The sequence below is a fragment of the Penicillium canescens genome (assembly GCF_028828765.1).
Source record: "Penicillium canescens strain IBT 15451 chromosome Unknown utg000003l_segment0_segment0, whole genome shotgun sequence".
Lineage (NCBI taxonomy): Eukaryota > Fungi > Ascomycota > Eurotiomycetes > Eurotiales > Aspergillaceae > Penicillium > Penicillium canescens.
The window spans coordinates 3,100,590-3,117,592 of NW_026703965.1; the positions used below are offsets into that span (position 1 = coordinate 3,100,590).

At 51.2% G+C, this 17,003-nt stretch overlaps 5 protein-coding genes across 5 annotated transcripts; 4 read left to right on the forward strand and 1 right to left on the reverse strand.

Moving 5' to 3' along the window:
- Nucleotides 1-68: 68 nt before the first annotated feature.
- N7446_004632 (putative RNA binding protein Rnp24) lies at nucleotides 69-1,172 on the forward strand (the record flags this gene model as incomplete). Its single annotated transcript, XM_058513381.1, has 1 exon — nucleotides 69-1,172. The coding sequence occupies one exon, from the start codon at nucleotides 69-71 to the stop codon at nucleotides 1,170-1,172; it is 1,104 nt and encodes a 367-aa protein (XP_058374710.1).
- Nucleotides 1,173-2,025: 853 nt separating this feature from the next.
- N7446_004633 (uncharacterized protein) lies at nucleotides 2,026-3,981 on the forward strand (the record flags this gene model as incomplete). The annotated part of the gene is made up of 2 exons (XM_058513382.1): nucleotides 2,026-2,630; nucleotides 2,682-3,981. 2 exons carry the CDS (start codon nucleotides 2,026-2,028, stop codon nucleotides 3,979-3,981), a joined length of 1,905 nt encoding a protein of 634 aa, XP_058374711.1.
- Nucleotides 3,982-5,007: 1,026 nt separating this feature from the next.
- Nucleotides 5,008-8,268, forward strand: N7446_004634 (ZZ type zinc finger domain protein; the record flags this gene model as incomplete). Its single annotated transcript, XM_058513383.1, is given in 3 exon segments — nucleotides 5,008-5,864; nucleotides 6,035-6,199; nucleotides 6,214-8,268. 3 exon segments carry the CDS (start codon nucleotides 5,733-5,735, stop codon nucleotides 8,266-8,268), a joined length of 2,352 nt encoding a protein of 783 aa, XP_058374712.1. The 5' UTR covers nucleotides 5,008-5,732.
- A 479-nt stretch (nucleotides 8,269-8,747) lies between these two features.
- N7446_004635 (serum paraoxonase/arylesterase family protein) lies at nucleotides 8,748-10,117 on the forward strand (the record flags this gene model as incomplete). The annotated part of the gene is made up of 2 exons (XM_058513384.1): nucleotides 8,748-9,059; nucleotides 9,155-10,117. The coding sequence occupies 2 exons, from the start codon at nucleotides 8,748-8,750 to the stop codon at nucleotides 10,115-10,117; spliced, it is 1,275 nt and encodes a 424-aa protein (XP_058374713.1).
- Nucleotides 10,118-12,427: 2,310 nt separating this feature from the next.
- Nucleotides 12,428-16,745, reverse strand: N7446_004636 (uncharacterized protein). The gene is made up of 3 exons (XM_058513385.1): nucleotides 15,962-16,745; nucleotides 12,948-15,911; nucleotides 12,428-12,895 (listed from the first exon to the last, which is right to left on the reverse strand). Exons 1-3 carry the CDS (start codon nucleotides 16,582-16,584, stop codon nucleotides 12,709-12,711), a joined length of 3,774 nt encoding a protein of 1,257 aa, XP_058374714.1. The 5' UTR covers nucleotides 16,585-16,745; the 3' UTR covers nucleotides 12,428-12,708.
- Between the last annotated feature and the right edge of the window lie 258 nt (nucleotides 16,746-17,003).

Genomic DNA, 17,003 nt, shown 5'->3' on the forward strand with positions numbered 1-17,003 from the left:
ATCTTGCGCTCTCTTTTTTTTTTTTGAGAATATTGTGTTTTCTAGTGATTTTTTGCATACATTTCACAATGTCCGAAGTCACTGATCCCAGTCTGAAGAAGCGCAAGCTGCAGGAAGGTCCTGAGCTTGAGATCGATGTGTCTGCGCCGGAGCCACCCTCAAAGAAGGCTCTGCGTAAAGCAAAGAAGGGTAAGGGTGATGCGACTGATGGTGGAGAGTCCAAGGCCAGCAAGTCTGAGCCCAAGTCCGAAAAAGAAAATGCCCAGGACAAGCGGTCTGAATACGGTGTTTGGATTGGAAACTTGTCGTTCAACGTGACCAAGGACGATCTTCGCCGATTCTTTACCAACGATACCTCCATCGAAGACGCTACGATTACTCGTATTCACCTCCCCAAGGGTCCCGAAAAGTTCGGCCGTTCTCAGAACAGAGGCTTCGCCTATGTCGACTTCTCCAGCAAAAAGGCTCTGCAGGAGGCAATTGGCCTCAGCGAGCAGCTCATGACCGGCCGCCGCGTACTCATCAAGGACGCAAAGAGCTACGAGGGTCGTCCTGCAAAGACTGAGAGCCAAGGAACCGGTGCCGAGGCCTCCAAGTCGGGCCACCCTCCCTCCAAGCGACTGTTTGTCGGCAATCTCAGCTTCGATGTGACCAAGGAACTCCTCGAGGAAAACTTCGCTCGCTGTGGAACGGTCAACAATGTGCATATGGCGACTTTCCAGGATACAGGGAAATGCAAGGGATATGCCTGGGTGGAGTTTGAAGAGCTCGCTGCCGCGGAAGCAGCGGTGAGAGGATTCACACTCATTAAGGAGGAGGACGAGGAGTCAGATTCATCTTCCGAGAGCGAGAGCGACTCGGCGTCTGAGAAGAAGGCGAAAAAGACAAGAAAGCCTAGGATGCGCAGGGTGTGGGTCAACCAGCTCATGGGCCGCCGCATGAGAATGGAGTTCGCAGAGGATGCGTCAACGCGGTACAAGAAGCGCTTTGGAAAGGATGCCGAAAAGAAGGATGGACCTGCAATCACCGAAGTCGACGGCGAATCACGAGAGAAGCCCCGGTACAAGAAGAGACGTCCCTCTATCGACGAGTCTCGTTATTCCAAGGAGACTGTGCAAAAGCTCAGCGGTGCCATTGTCGAAGGCCAAGGTCAGAAGACTACATTCGACTAAAACCGGTATTATGTTGTGGATGATTTGCGATTTTCCCCTCGATGTATGACCATTTGAACCGGTCCTCCCACACGTTGTATACTCTTTTCGTACCGGATATCTAAAATTCTGATCCCTGTCAATGATCTGCTGTTTACAGCCTGTATTTTGTTGAGGTGGCATTGATATCACCTCTTTTACGGTGTTCCTTGTGACTCGATGGTAGGATAACCATTAAGCGCTTCTTCTTAAGATCTTATCGGGTGGTGGTACAGGTTGTAGATGCGCGAGGAGATGCATGTACTTCCGGACTAACATACCACAGCATCCAACCCGCATAGGAAGCTGTTCGAGCCAAAAGGGAAAAAAATCAAAACAAGAGATGAAGCACACAAAGTCCAGATCAGCAGGTCAGTATGTAGTAGACTCGAAGATATAGTTGGAACTAAAAATATAAGGTAAACAAATTCTAGACCCGTTCATGGCAGAACCACCCTCACCGCCTGGGCTAGGCCCGATCAGGCCTGACGTCTGTCGCGATGTCATGCCCTTCATTGACTCTCTGTGCTTCTCACTGTTGGGCTGCTCCTTCTTCTCACCCCTTGCTCTTCTTTCTTCTTCTTCTCTTATTCACTTTGGTACATCTGTTGCACAAGGTGTTCATTTCTTTCTTCTAGGCCATTTGGTTTGTTGTTTTTGTTTGATTTCCATTTACCTGGGTATCGTTTCCTTGCTGAATCCGGGTTGGCCCTCACCAGACTCCGTTCCTTTCTCTTCAGCCGGTACCCGTCCCGATCACCTGGTCTCGAGGTAAATCTCTACCAGCAGGGAACATTTGAGCCATCTCAACCTTCGGTATCCCTTGTATTCCAACATGGCTCCTGCTCGACGTCATATCGGGTCTAGCCGCAGAAAGAGACGGGACGACGATGGCGAAGATGAGGGTTCAATGGCTGGAGATCTGGGAGACGACTCTCTGAGTGAAGGCTCGGCCGACAGTCACCAGGAGGATGAAGATGCAGATGCAGAGGGTAGTGAGGAAAGCGAGGAAGAGGTGGCCCCGTCGGTCAACGGTAAACAGGTCAACGGTCAACGGGATAAGTCGACGCGGCACAGCTCTACGTTTCCCGAGAAGCGAGGGTCCAAGACAACGGTTTCGGATACTGAGGCAATGATGAATGGATTGAAAGTTTCGGATGCCTCTGGTGATGCTGAAGTCAACTTCGACCACCTAGAGGAGGTTAGAACACCCTCTGCCCCTCCGACCGAACCGAGGCGAGATAACTTGGCTTCAAGGAAGCGTCGTGAGAATGAAAAGTATGTGAAGGAGCGTGATCAAAACCCGGCCTTCGTCCCCACCCGGGGCAGCTTCTTCCTTCACGATAAACGATCCGCTGAAGCGGGCACAAACGGTCACCGGCCTTTCAGCAAGAGCAAGTCTCGTCCATACGGTCTGATCGTGGACGGAAACTCCCGCAGGTGTGTACTTTCCTACGAACCTTGAGTGATAGCACTCACTAACGGAATTAGGCCTTCAAAGTCCGATGCCAGCGGAGGACAGTGGGCACATGACCTCCACGATACCGTGGCAGACGATCGACCTGCCGCTGCTGCTGCACCGAAACGCCCAACGCCGTCCGTGGGACAGCCTGTCCCTACCGCCCCGAGATCCTCGCCGCCAAACCGATCCTTCTCGAGTACAACGTTGGTTGGAAATGTGCCGGTGGTTGTCTCCTTGCCTGGAATGGCCAACCCTGTCCAGTTTGTGACTGAGAAGAAACTCCACACTCGGCTGCCTCAGCATCGGCCTCCCTTGAGGCGCGACAAGCCGGTCCGGATTTCTCTCCCGAATCAGGCTCCCCGGTACATTTTCCCCTCAGTGGAGCGCTCGTTCATCTTCATTCCTCGCGCATTGCGGCCGAACCAAAGCTACCGTGGGCGTGGTCGTGGTGGTGGGTTCTACAGTGGGCGCCGTCCCAGCTACTACCCCAACTCATCGTACACGCCGAGTTTGGTGAGCCGTCGGTCTTCGCTGGGTCAGGATGGGTGGCCTTCGCCCGCAGGATCCACCTACTCCAGACCCATGATCCCCACTGAGCCAAAACCCATTGTTCGCATGCCCCCGCCAAATCGCCCGCCTATGGGGCTTCCACAATTCGGGACTCTCCCTCCTGGGCCCATTGCCATGCCGCTCCCTCACCCCGCATATCGGGAAAGCCGCCCCGCCCCGATCCCCATGCATCAACCTCGTCCCCAAAAGACAGTCTCTGTGGCTGACATCGAAAGTCCGGCTACTTTTCCGTTCCCATTCAACCCTCCTCAGCCACAGCAAGAGCAGCCCTTTCATCACCAGGTTCCTGCCATACACCCCGATGGTACAGGTCCACCTAGCCAACCCTCTGCCACCCCACTCTCTCAGATCCCGGAGCGAGCCATCCACGCTCCGCCTTTCCAACCTTACACGTACCAACAACCTGGTTTCTACCCTTCGGGCTATCCTCCGGGAGGCATGTACTACCCGAACTCGGGCCCCGACTATTACAACGGACCAGTGGGGCCTGGTGCATCTGTGCCGAATTTCCCGGGCCAGCAGGCACCCTACTCAGCGGGCGAGCAGCCATCTCAACCTGGAACAGTTGCTCATGAATCCAACGGCACTGTTTACTTCTACGATGCCAACCAGATGTACTCTGGGTCTGGCTACAGTGGAGCGGCACCACCCGGGCCTGGATCTGGACCTGGTGGTGTGGTCGGCATGGGTGGGATGATGACGCCGCCCGGCACAACCTTCTACTACCCGCAACAACAGTCCGGGTACTACGGTCAATGATCGACGATATCAATTCTCTTTGACTTCAGCTTCACTTCGGATCCCTTTTCCTTCCCTCCCACCTTTCGCATTTATTATGTTGTCATTTCCTTTGAATATCTTGATCAACAGGGGTCATTTCATTTTCATCTTCCACTTCCATTTTTCATTTCTCAGTTTTCATCCAGCCACATTCACTTGCATGACTTTGTCTTCCTCTATCTTAATCTTTCTGGTTTTCATGGTATCTCCGATATGACTCATTGCGGCCCTTGTTAGATCTGGATTATTGATGCATTTGAGCGTTTCCCCCCCTCATGTCTCCGCAACTCCTCCACAGTACCTCCAAGGTACATCCATGCTAGACTCAAGTACTTGGTCCAGCTTCTTCTTCCAATCGGGATATCGAATCTCAATTCTTCACCTATGACTTTATTTCTTTATGTTGATCCACCACCTCGGGTTTTTGACAATAAAAGTAATTGCAAAGTCATGTACATTGTGTCTTGTAAAATCACACTGTTATCTGCTATCTGTCGCGCGATGTGGAACGATGTAGAACACGTCTTGGATTGGCTCAAGATTGTGCTTCTGAAAGGGCAGCACAGTCATTGCCTTATATGGAGGTTCTAGTAGAAACCAACAGCACACACCGTGGTAACCAGGCTAGGGTCGGTTCTAGAGTGACAGTATGCCCCGACGGAGACCGTTGAATGCCATTGCTGTCATACCATGAGATTCGAGCCTAGAATCGACTGCAGAGTGAACCAGATAGATCGGCATAGCAACCCTGCAGGATATTCGGACAAAGGGATAGGACATGCACTGATGAAATTGCGGTTGCCTGGGTTGGCAGAATCTATAAAAAAAATCCTTGCTTGGGCTGTCGTGGCTTGCTGAAGTGGCAACTCCCCTAGTCTGTATCGACATCTATATAGACATTGACGAAGTTATGCAGCTCCTTATCTTTCTATATTCGGCCAAGGCTCGCCAAATGGGCCAGATATCTAAATCCCCCTATTTTTAGGCTTTGCCAAGGTTGTAGTCGGGGGCACATTCAAATGGACCGAGTTTAGACATGGTGATACACATCCGGGGAGTATACAATGTGAAAGATGTGCATCTTGCAGCCCGGGGATGTACACAGCCCCATCATCTAACCTTAGATTCCCAGGTCTTTGTTAAATTGCCAACATTCTAAACGTTCCAACATCCAAAGTCGGGAGGTCAAGTGCCGTCTGTAGAAACCGTCTCTTCTTTCCGAGATCCCGTCCACTAGTTCGTGACGGTGGGATCTACATGAGGCATTTGGACTTTCCCCTCATCATTTCCCCACACTATACATCGATGTACATGCATGATTCTAGCCCTCCACCCCCCAGCCCTCCAATCGGGCGAACAACTCCCGGTCAGCAATCAATTCATGACCTCATATAGTGATGTGTCCGGTTTGAAATGACACGAGTTGCAGTAATTTGTTCCCCCCGGCTTTGACGCCATATTAGGTAACCCACTCACCGCCTTGTGAGGCAGCTGACCGTCTCTCTCCGCTTTTCCCTAGAGTTCAATGCTTGTACAATCCCCTCTCTTTCGTAGACTTTGCCTCATCTTTAGTTTTCCCTTTTTCATCTTCTTCTTCCTTTTGCATCACTGACTTCCTCACCTGCTACTTCTCAGTGCCAGTCTTCCCTTCTCCTGTGACTGTTGCCTTATCTCCACTAGTGCCCTTTGGACATCCACCCTTTGACCCTCTGATAGAGAGCTTGCACATCATGGCTACTCCATCCTCTCCTTCTCATCCGGGGCCGGATCATATGGTCACGGTCAAGGTGCTCTACAACGATAGCAACCGTCGCTTCAAACTCCCTCTGAAGGAGCTCAAGGCTCAGGTGTTCCCTCAAATGGTATGTCTCCACTCAAGCTCCGACCGGACTTCTAGTCCGACTCCATTCCTTATCACCGATCTTCATCTTGATCAACCCTGAATACGTCTACACTCTCACTCCTGTCTTTACTTCATAGTAAAACACCTGTTTGGGGAAATAAGGGAAAGTGACTGATGTTTTTGGTTTAGCTCCGAACCCTCCTCGGCGTTCCGGCGGATGTCAACGTCATCCTTGAACGCTATTCCGACAGCGCCGGTTCCTATATTCGCCTGGACTGTGACAACATCGCAGTCTACAAACAGCTCTATCGGGCTGCCAAGGCCAAATCTAAGCTCCGAATTAAAGTTTCAAAGGTCACTGTCCCCAGTCCCACCGTCACAGAGCCCGAGATGTCCTCGGAGCCCTCGGCACCGGCCGAAGAGCCCTCTGTGCCGGAACAGCCTCGATACAGTTTCCTGGAGACTGTTCTGAGCCCGGCCGATCTTCAGGCTCGCTCCCAGAACCCCCTCTCATCGACTCAACCCCAATTCCAAAGTCGCTTCCCATTGGCCAGCCTCGTTACCGCAACTTCGAGTTGGACCAGGAGAAGCACCACTTCCCTCTCATCTCTCACAACTCCGTCAATGGGATGTTCTGCATCGACTGCAATAACTGTGGTCGCTCCATTGCAAACGAGCACTATCACTGCAGTATTTGTGAGAACGGAGACTATGACATGTGCCCACGATGCGTCGAAGACGGATCATCCTGCGGCGGCGATGGTCACTGGCTGATTAAGAGATTTGTTCAAGATGGTGTCGTTACGAACAGCACCACCGAGACGATTCCTCCTCGCAACCAGTTTCCTATTAAGTCTGAGGTGATCACCAAGCCTCATGTCCCTGTGAAGGCTGAGGTTGTCCAGGTCCAGGCTCTTCCCGAAACCATGCCCGAGCCGGTTCTCAAATTGGATGTGAAGCCATCGGAGTCCTTGGATGCTGCAGTCCAGGGAGAAGAGAAGCCAATGTGCAATGGCTGCTGTCGTGAAGCTGATGGCAGCTATCTCGTCCGTTGCAATGACTGCGAGGACTATGACCTGTGCCTTCGTTGTCTCCTCAGAGATAAGCACGGTCATCACCCTGGTCATACCTTCCACCTTGGCTCTGACCGTAACTTCTCCTTGAAAGATCTGATCACTTCTCGCTGTCTTCCTGGTCGTCAGTTCCGCCACGCCGCTGTCTGTGACGGCTGTGACAGGCGTATTGTTGGCGTCCGTCACAAGTGCCTGGCTTGCCCCGACTGGGACTTCTGCCCTGAGTGCATTGCTACAGCACCTGAGAACCACCCTGGTCACCGGTTCGTCAAGATTTATGATACTATTAGTGAGGCTCCTCGTGAGCATGAAATCCACTATGGTATCTTCTGTGACGGTCCTCTGTGCAAGAACAAGCCTGCTCAAAGCTACATCACTGGCGTTCGCTACAAGTGTGCTGTCTGTGATGATTGCGACTTCTGTGCCAGTTGCGAGGCTCTCCCAACTGACCACCACAACCGCACCCACCCGCTGGTTAAGTTTAAGACTCCTGTCCGCAGCGTGACTGTGAGCACCCTGGGCGATGACGGCTCTAAGGGAGCACTTGCCCTGGGTGACCGCTGCCAAAGCCGCACTTGGGACAGTGCGGCGGTTGATGAGCAGGAACCCGTTGAAGTGGATGCTAAGTCCGTGGAGATGCCCAAGGCCTTCAAGCCTGAGGTTGAAGCTGCCTCCAGCTCTGGTGTACCGGGCTACAATGCAGAGTTCCTCAAGGATACCATTGAGGACGGCACAATTATGAAGCCAGGCAATGTTTTCTCCCAGACCTGGACTCTTGTCAACAACGGCCACGCTGCATGGCCCGTTGGCTGTGACGTGCGCTACGTTGGTGGAGACGCCATGTTCGATGTCGACACCAGCCACCCCTCAGACACCATGTCTCTTTACTCGGCACAGCAGAGCAACAAGCTGTTCGCCCCTGTGGAGCCCGGCGAGTCGGCCGATTTCACCGTGAACCTTCGCGCCCCTGAGCGTGAGTGCAACGTAACTTCTTACTGGCGGTTGAAGCTTCCCAACGGCATGGCTGTGGGCCACAGCCTGTGGTGCGAGATTGAGGTGCAGGAGCCTGTTCCTGCTATGGTCGAGGAGTCTCCCGTGTCTGAGATTGGCGGAAGTGGCATGATCTTCCCCAAGCTGGAGAAGGAGTCCCCCGAGTCAAGCACCATTCAAGAGGCCCCTGCGCCCCTGGCACCCACTCTGTCCAATTCTTCCGAAGTCGATGTTGAGGATGTCGAAAGCCTAGCTCTTGACGATGCCAGCACCGATGCTGGCTTCCTGACCGACGAGGAATATGACGTCCTCGACGCCAGCGACCAGGAGTACTTGGAGGCCAAGCAGTCCGCAAACTGAGGAGCATTTGCGGGGAATAATATTTGAAACTGTATCACGACACGTTATGGAATCGGGAATTTGCACAAGTGCAATCATCTTTTTTTTATTATATCTTTCTTTTTTCGGACTTGCACCTAGTCACTCCACTCATGACTAGCAATTAATGATGTTTTTGGCCTTTGGAAACTAAGCAAACACCCCAAAAACATGTCCATTGCCATAGGATAAGTTAGTTGCCCAAATTCAATTGCTCTATTTTCTAGCTTCTCGGTGCAATCAATTCCTTTTATACTCCGAAGCTCACCCCCACTGTGCTCCCCCCATATGATGATCCTTTCTCTATTCTTCCTCCCCACAAGGTATTAATATAATCCCGAGGTCCAATTAGTAATGACAGGGTCTCCGAGGTCTCCAAGACCGACCCTCATTTTCTTCTTTCCCTCTCATTAAATCCCAGTCTAGTCAATTGATCCAATTGATTGTCTCCAACATACAACATGGGTCTACTCAGCACCTTAAGTCTGGGCATCTTCGTCGCCCTGGTCGCCTTCCTGTCTGGCCCAATATCTCATATCATTCGCATTGGAGGTGTCTTCCTCACTCCCAATCCGACGGTCCTGGGTGAGGGCCAGGGCCCAGTCTATATCGAGGATACAATCCATTGCGAGGATGTCCACCACTACCGACCTGCGAACTTGCTCTTCACTGCTTGTGAAGATTACAAAAATCCGCGCTTTAGCTGGTTCCCGCCGTTGGGGAATTTGGTGCCGTCTACTACTAGTGGATCTATTCATCTTGTTGATCCAAAGGTGGGCACTACAATATTCCCTCTTTCTGATCTGCTTCACACTCCACGCATACCCCCTTCTTCTATATAAAGAAACCAATCTAACAACCAACCAAGACAATGAAATCAACCCGCCTGGCATTTACAAACTTCAAAGGTCCCTTCATCACCCACGGAATTGACGTCATCAAAGACCAACAGCATGAAGATGCAGTCTACATCTTCGCTGTGAACCACCTGCCCAACCCAGCCTACTTCAATGCAACATCAGACTCAGAGATCCCAGAGGGCACACACAAAGCCCGCTCCCAGGTCGAACTCTTCCACCATATCCTGGGCTCTAAGACTGTCCAACATATTCGCTCAATCAACCACCCGCTCATCGAAACACCCAACGATATCTACGCCGAATCTCCGGAGTCTTTCTACGTGACCAACGATCATTTCTACCGTGAGGGCGCAATGCGCCATATTGAGGATGTATGGCCTAGTGCGAAATGGTCTAGTATCATCCACGTCCAACTCCCAACCAACACCAAGGACACAGAAATCCAAGCCTCGGTTGCATTGACTGGCCTATGGAACAACAACGGCCTCGCTCACGGCCGCACAACCAACGAAATGATAATCTCCAGTGCTGTCGGTGGTGAATTATACATCGCAACACCGAACCCTGACATTTCCATCTCCAACCACTCACTCTCGATTTCGGAATCTGTTACTTTTAATATTGTCACTGATAATCCCAGTTACTATGTTGATCCGTATGCTACTAGTGATGATGATGTGAGTGGGGTTGTTATTGCGGGTATTTCGAGAGGGATTCGGTTACCAGTTACTGCTAAGGATCCTGATGGGATTGATCCCGTGCAGGTTTGGTATGCTCGCCCTTCTGGATCTGGGGTTGGGGCTGGGTGGGAGAAGAGGCTTTTGTTTGAGGATGATGGGACTAGGATTCGGACGGCTAGTGCTGCTGTTCTTGTTCCTGTTGAGATGAACGGCGATGGGGTTAAGAGGGCTTGGCTTTTCGTTACTGGCTTTATGTCTGAGCGGATGGTGGCTGTGCAGGTTGAGTTGTAGATGTCGCTATAAATGATGATGGTGTAGTTGTCTGTCTTTCTTACTTCTGGTATTTGTAGAAGGTGGATTGTATATTGTTTATTCTTGGAGAGTGTATGTGGTAGGAGCATGGTATGAATTCAAAACATAACGATGTGACATTATACTTTGCCATGCATATAGAAACTCCTTTCCTACTTAAAACAGGTACATGGAGAGACACAACAAGAAGGAGAAGACCAGGAAAGGTGAACGAAAAAGCTGAACGGGAGATGTGAACAGGAAAGGCCAACAGAAAAAGACAAGATCAAGAAGCTTTGTCTTGGTAGTACTCTCAGATTTATATCCAGGAAGCAATTTGCTTGCTGAACCGAAGTCCAGACAATGTCCCTTGCTATTGGTCATCACAGAGCCAAGTAAAAGCCCTCAAGTCGCAACTCTTATTGGATCACTTTCGTGCCAGAACTGTAATCCCAACTGGCGCCCTGTCTCGGAAGAGTCCAAGCAACAGTTTCGTGTCTTCAACAGTAATTGCCGCGTCCTAAGAAAAGACAAGTCTTCTCAGAGGCTGATAGCTGCAACCGGAATTCAAGGAAGGAGTCACAGAGTAGCGCACCACATCTGTGACTGTATCCATCCTGACCCGCGTGTGCTTTCGCAGTGTCCAGATCCCCAGTGAGAGTCCGTATGGGCACCGGGTACCGGGTGCCCATACTGGGTGGAAAGAGAAAAGGATCGTGAAAGGGCTCAAGAGGCCAGTCCTGAGACCCTTTCAGACCCTCCCGACCCTCGATTTCTGCCTCTGCATAGAACATGCCGTGCAAGAAAGCAAGTGTCTGAACTCTCTTTCTTCGCTATCTGACAGACGTGAAAAACAAGGTCATGGAACCTATTGACATGATTGAGAGACCATGAGGATTCCGGGGTTAGAGTTGAAGGCCTACCCCCCAAGAGAATGGAGTTGCAGGATCTTTGCCTTCAAGTAGAACCAACACTTAGCTGCAGACCTGAGTATTCCTCAGCCACCGTGATCTCAGTGACTGAGAATGTTGTTGATTGTGCAGGTTGACCTCTGCCGACTTAGCCTCAAAAAATGCAAACTTGCATGAATGCAGACTCGCCCGCGCCCATGCCCTACCCCCACAACTGTCAAATGACAAAGTGAGCACTTCCTGACCAGGGGAGTGCCCACGACCCCAGTGCCCACTCATGGAGGAAGAGAAAGAAAACACGAAGAGGACCCAAGAGGAAGCTACTCTCGAGAGTCATCCGTGCCCCCGGCCCGTGGCGTAGACTGCCTGGACAAGTCCGAAGCAGAAAGCGTAAGGATCTGAACTCATTCCATCAGATGCCCTCCTGAACCGTAGAACATGCATGTCTTGACAACAAGAAAAGAAGATGGCGAACGCAATTTCACCAAGTCCTCCTGGTGGCCGAGAACCCTCGACACCACCCCAGTGCATGCCAACAGCAGAACTTAGCAGCCAACAACAAGCACCTCCATACTGAGTAATCTGGTGCCTGTTCCCATTCATGAAACACTGCCCACAGAGCCAACGCCCACAAAGCCAACGCCCACAAAGCCAACGCCCACAAAGCCAACGCCCACAAAGCCAACGCCCACAAAGCCAACGCCCACAGAGACATCCCTCATCCCGGATACTCAGAACCCAGGCGGGATGGTAAGAGTGGAAGGAATGGGAGATGTGGAAGAGAGGAAAAGAAGGAAGAAGTTGGGGGAAGTGAGAGTATTTATACCCAGCACCTGCCCGTCCCAATCGGGAAATATCTGTATTTTTGCCAGCACTCGATGCCGTACGCTTCAAGACGCCATTCAATACGGACATATTCGCATTTATCTCTTTCTCTCTCTAGTTTGGGATGTCTATCGTCTTGTTCTGTGGTGCGAATGGGCGAATAGATGCCCGGGTGAGGCTATTCAACCCTCGCCTCTGTACAAACCTGCATGTACGTGCTTCAGCCTCACTTACTCCCTTTGACTCTTGCCTACACATTCCTCGGGAGCTTGATACACGTCTGCTTTCATTAACCTCGAACCTCACGAACAAGTGTCCTGTCACATTGTCCGCAGTTCGACAACCACCTACAATCCGCTTCAACACACCACAAGGTCAGAACATCGACCAAGAGACAAAAAAGTCGAGGCAGCCCACAAAAGAAGAGAGTGCGGTCCTTGCCAGGCCCAGGACAACCTGTTCTTGTTCCCGACTTTGATATACTACATCTGGGAAAGGAGACATCTGCATGTCAGGGTCATATAACAGTAGATCCACGAGCTATGGTGACAATACAAAACTAGAACAGAATATCATCCAGAGTGACTCCATTCAATCCTTATCCCATGCCTCTATACGGAACCAACACCAACACCGTAGCCTCATTTCTAAAGAAAGACCCACCCAAGATGAGCAGACGACAGTCTCATTAGTTCTTAAACAGAAAACAGGTTGTAGATATCTGAGATGGAAGACAGTGCTAGCGCCGCTGCAATGCAAACAAGTCGGAGAAAAGAGTTAAGAGGAAAGAAAAAGACCATAAATAACAAAACGAATCATAAAAGGGAGCACCAGCATTACACCACATTAATCACATCATTTTGACTTGCCGGATGGCGTCGTTTGGGAGGAGAATGAGCAAAACTTGTCCTTGATCGCGATCACTTCGTATGTACCCTCGTCGGAGGTCTTGATGGTCTTGATATTTTCGTAGGAGATGTCATGCTTGATATCAAGAACCTCGGACTTCTTTCCCTTGGCAGCGTTGGAACTTCGGATGTACCTGCTGGTTGTCAGTAAATTGGAATGAAGAAGTCTGGAGAGGAATGACTTACGTGAACTCAAATGGTGGTGTACCCCAGAACTCAAAGTGAAGCTCGGCTTCTCCACCCTCGTGAATGTCCACGATGGTTGTCTTGCCTTTACTGATCCTCACGCTGGGCATCGGGTGGATAACCTTGGTGATGTCCTTGTGAGCCCGACACTTGCCACTGGCACCATCACTGACCGCAGTGATGGTGAATTCACCAGGGCGTTCGGCAATACGGCGGAAGTTGGTGTTGGCAGAAGAAGCCTTGCGCTGGGCGCCGTCGAAGCTGTAGAAAACGTCGAATGGAGCGTGTCCTGACAGCGAGAACGAAAGCCGCTCGCCGACACAGTAGTCGACCTTGGACTCAAGCGGGATGATGGTGGGGACGTCGGAAACGGCAACCCGCACCGATGAAGAGTCTAACTCGGTGGTCTTTTGGCATCCTCGAGAGTCGCGAACCTTGTGGATACTGACGACATGTTGGCCCAGATCGAGGTGACGACGAGGAATGAGCAGGTTATGACGGTTGGTGTTGATCTTGGGGATGGTGACAATCTCGGGTCTGGCGTTGGAGTGGTGCTTGATGGTGATCTCCAGGGAGAACGGCGGGACACCTTCCAGCGTAATGGGGATAGATTCCTCGCCGCTGACATCTTCCTTGCAGAAGCCATAGATGTGGCCAGGGGAGTCAAACTTGGCGGAGGGCAGCGGGTTCACTTTTTGCGTCACAACCAGCGGGGCGCTCCGAGAGTCATGGTCGTAAAGATTGTCCCCAACTTGCGTGAACTTGTAGCTGTATTGACCAGGCTCTGACGTATCCATCTCCATTGAAGTGGCATGAAGAGCAGACTTCAGGGCTCTGGGTTTGGCCGAAGACATGCCACGATCTGTCTTGCGTCGCTGCTCGTATTGAAGATTATACGGAGGGTTGCCCGACAGCCGAAGCTCCATGCTATCATCGTCACCTTGGCAGACCTCAGATTTGGCGACCTCCTTCGCAGCAGCGACGGGAGAACCGTCTACTGCAATGATTTGAGGTCGGGGGATCCACGAGATTTCGAACTCGTTGGCAGCCTGATCCACGGTACCCGGGCAGCCGCTGTCCATGACTCCAGTGATCTCATAGAGACCTTGCTTATCCACTTTCAAGATGCTGTTCTCTTCCCAAAGAATTTGCTGAATGGGTTCTTGTTGCAGGTCGACATTCTTGTAACTGATAGTCCAAGGCCGTTCACCCTTGAGTCGCACTGGGATATCAATCTTGGAGTTTTGCAAGGCCGATACAGTTCTCTTCTTGTCGATCTCACCGAAAGACACGTGTGGTGGCTGGGACCGAGCTTGAATCTTGATGCTTTCTTTTAGGGTTCGTTTGCAGCCAGACTTGTCCTTGACACTGGTCAATGACATGGTGTACTCGCCCCCGCTAACCAGTTTATCGGTTCTGATAGTGGCCGTATCAACGTCAGAATCCAGTGTGAGTTTCTGTTTCTTGCCGTTGTGGAAGACCTCATATTGGAGGGCCCAGGGTGCCTCTCCAAGGAAAGATACATCCACAGCAACTTGCTCCCCAAAGCAGGCCCGGCGCACTCCGGCAGTTCCCATGAAATGGGCCGAGGCTGGTGGTTTGACGTCCTGCTCAAGTATAGGTGTCTTGTCCCTGAGAGACCGCGGCGAATAGACAGAGTCTTCGATATCCAGGAAATAATACCTGTAAAATCCGGCTTCCGACGGGGTCAAATCGAGCTGTGTGCGCACACTGTCGATCTTTTGAGATTTGGTTTGCGTTGCACCCTTGGAGCTCTCAATGCTGTATCGGAGAGTGAATGGTGGAGATCCAGTAAGATCGATATCAACCAGTAACCCAATGGCATTGTTGGCGCAGCGGTCAAAGATCTTCTCGGCCTTTACTGCAACCTCAGGCTCAGGCGGGTTTTGCAGATGGCAGGATGAAGGCTCCAAAATCTCTCCAGGACAGAACTGTGTGGAAACCGATGCCAGAGAATACACCCCAGGCTCCTTGATCTGATGAACTCGGTCGATAGTCATTTGAGAGAGAGATTTGGTATCCTCTGTTTCTTGCTCGTCGCCGGTGTAAGAATAGGCAACGGAGAAAGGTCCATCATCGTAGTATCCATTTCCAGAAGGATGGAATTGGAGTGGGAATCGAACGCTTTTGCCTTTGGCGACCCGCAATGGATTCTGGGCGTTGCAGTCCTCGAACGACAAACGCGGACGTTCATGAACAGAGAATTGGTACCACTGGGATTGCGACTTTGCAGATGGCCGATCCGATTCTTCGAAGATTGTAGAATAGTTGGCGACATTGCCAGCAGCATCATGAACTTCCTCGATGGTATAAAACCATTCTCCGCCGACATTCAATGACTCATTTAGCGGGACCTCAATCTTTTGGCTCTGGGCCCATGAGACATCGGGTTGGTTGATACTGAACAATGGACCAGTAGTCCTCTGGTTCAGTAGCGGGGAGCGCAGATTATCTGGTTGGATGTTGAGAACCGAGAATCCACGATCGTGATTGTTGACCTGGCGACTGTATTTGATCTTCAATGGAGGTGTGCCTTCCACCTCCAGGGCGAAGTTGGACAATTCTCCCTTGCACTTGTCAAGGTGCGAATTTTTGACGAAAGCGCGCGGGCAGGAAACCACCAACGCATCGACAGTTCTGGTATGGACATCGAGCTGAGACTCGTCCACCACCCGTTGAAGACGGTAGATTCCAGTCTTGCGGATAGGAATCTGCAGATCCCGGTGGGACTGCCCGGGAGTATGCTTTTTCTCCGCCTGACGTTTGATGTTCTTCAGCTGCTTTGTCGGAATGGTAATGGTTTCATTCTCGCCGGTGTGAAGGTCCATGCGCAACATTTCAATCATGATCGGGTCGGTCTGGTTGACACGGATTGGGAGGTCGATAATGGATTTCAACGAGTCGAGGCAAAGAGCATCATGGTCCGGGTTAAGAACGGCGGATCTGAATCAGTTAGCATGTCGCTCAATAGCTAACGCCAGGTAAAAACTCACCCCTCTGGCAGAATATGGACGATTTGCTTTCCGAGGATCAAAGACGCATTGTGAATGATATCCCCTGGCTTGACCTTACGCTCAGAGATGGACAGTTCGCGATCATAGGCCACCTTGACCAGTCCGGAAATCCATGCACCCCATGGGATTGGAATCCGGAACATCAGAAAGGCATTGCCCACGACATGAAGCAGGAAAAGGGCAAGTGTAGTCGGGAAAGTCCACTCTAGCCAAGGTATGCGCAGAGCCTGCAAGCCGAACAAGAAGACCAAATCAACCAACGTCCATTTCACGAGGAGCCCCGTGGGCTCGCCATCGGATTCCGTCCACGATTCATACAATCGCCACGCATGCAGGGCGAAGTAAAAGCCGACCACATAGAGTCGTTGGGTGGGTGCATCGACTGTACTCTCGGGAATCAGCGGCGCATTGATGTTTGAGATCGGAGCCGGTCTGGGTGCTTTGGAGGCGGATTTCAACGGTGATTTGGTCGGCGACCTTGTACGGGTCCCCCGCGATTGCGATCGTGAAGGAGTAAAGAGCTTCCTCCTTACTCCTGAGTCTCCTGGGTTTGTTGTAGGCGTCTGGGGAAAGGCAGACGCGAGGAGGGGTGTGCCGTTCATGGCATGCTGTGGTTGCCAGAGCTAGGCCTTTCGAGGAGAGAAAAAGATAGAACCCAAAGGAGGATCCGGGTCAGCTGCAAAGACCTTCTAGAGCAGGTTGAGGGGCTGTGGTATAGGATGCGCCTATAGCTGTAAAGTTGGAGAATGAAGGGAAACAAAAAAGTGAAGTTTGGTGGAGACGCGGGAAGCGCGTCGGGGGAAGCTCGGTCCACTAGACGACATTCTCCCATACTGTACATCTCTTGTCTATTGTCTATTGTACTTTGACCTCATTTTATCTTTAGTTCTGTCATATGTAATTGCGGTGTCTTTATTTTCACTTGATGCCCAGCTACTCCATCATTGCACATTAGCTTCTTCACCCAGTTCAATTATTGCCACCCATCGCAAAGCGACTTCATATCTTCCATCTAAAGAGC

Coding starts and splice junctions, on each gene's coding strand:
- N7446_004636 (XM_058513385.1), bottom strand. CDS start 16,584: ATGAACGGCACACCCCTCCTCGCGTCTGCCTTTCCCCAGACGCCTACA. Junction 15,912..15,961: donor GTCCATATTCTGCCAGAGGG/GTGAGTTTTTAC, acceptor TAACTGATTCAG/ATCCGCCGTTCTTAACCCGG. Junction 12,896..12,947: donor ACACCACCATTTGAGTTCAC/GTAAGTCATTCC, acceptor GACAACCAGCAG/GTACATCCGAAGTTCCAACG.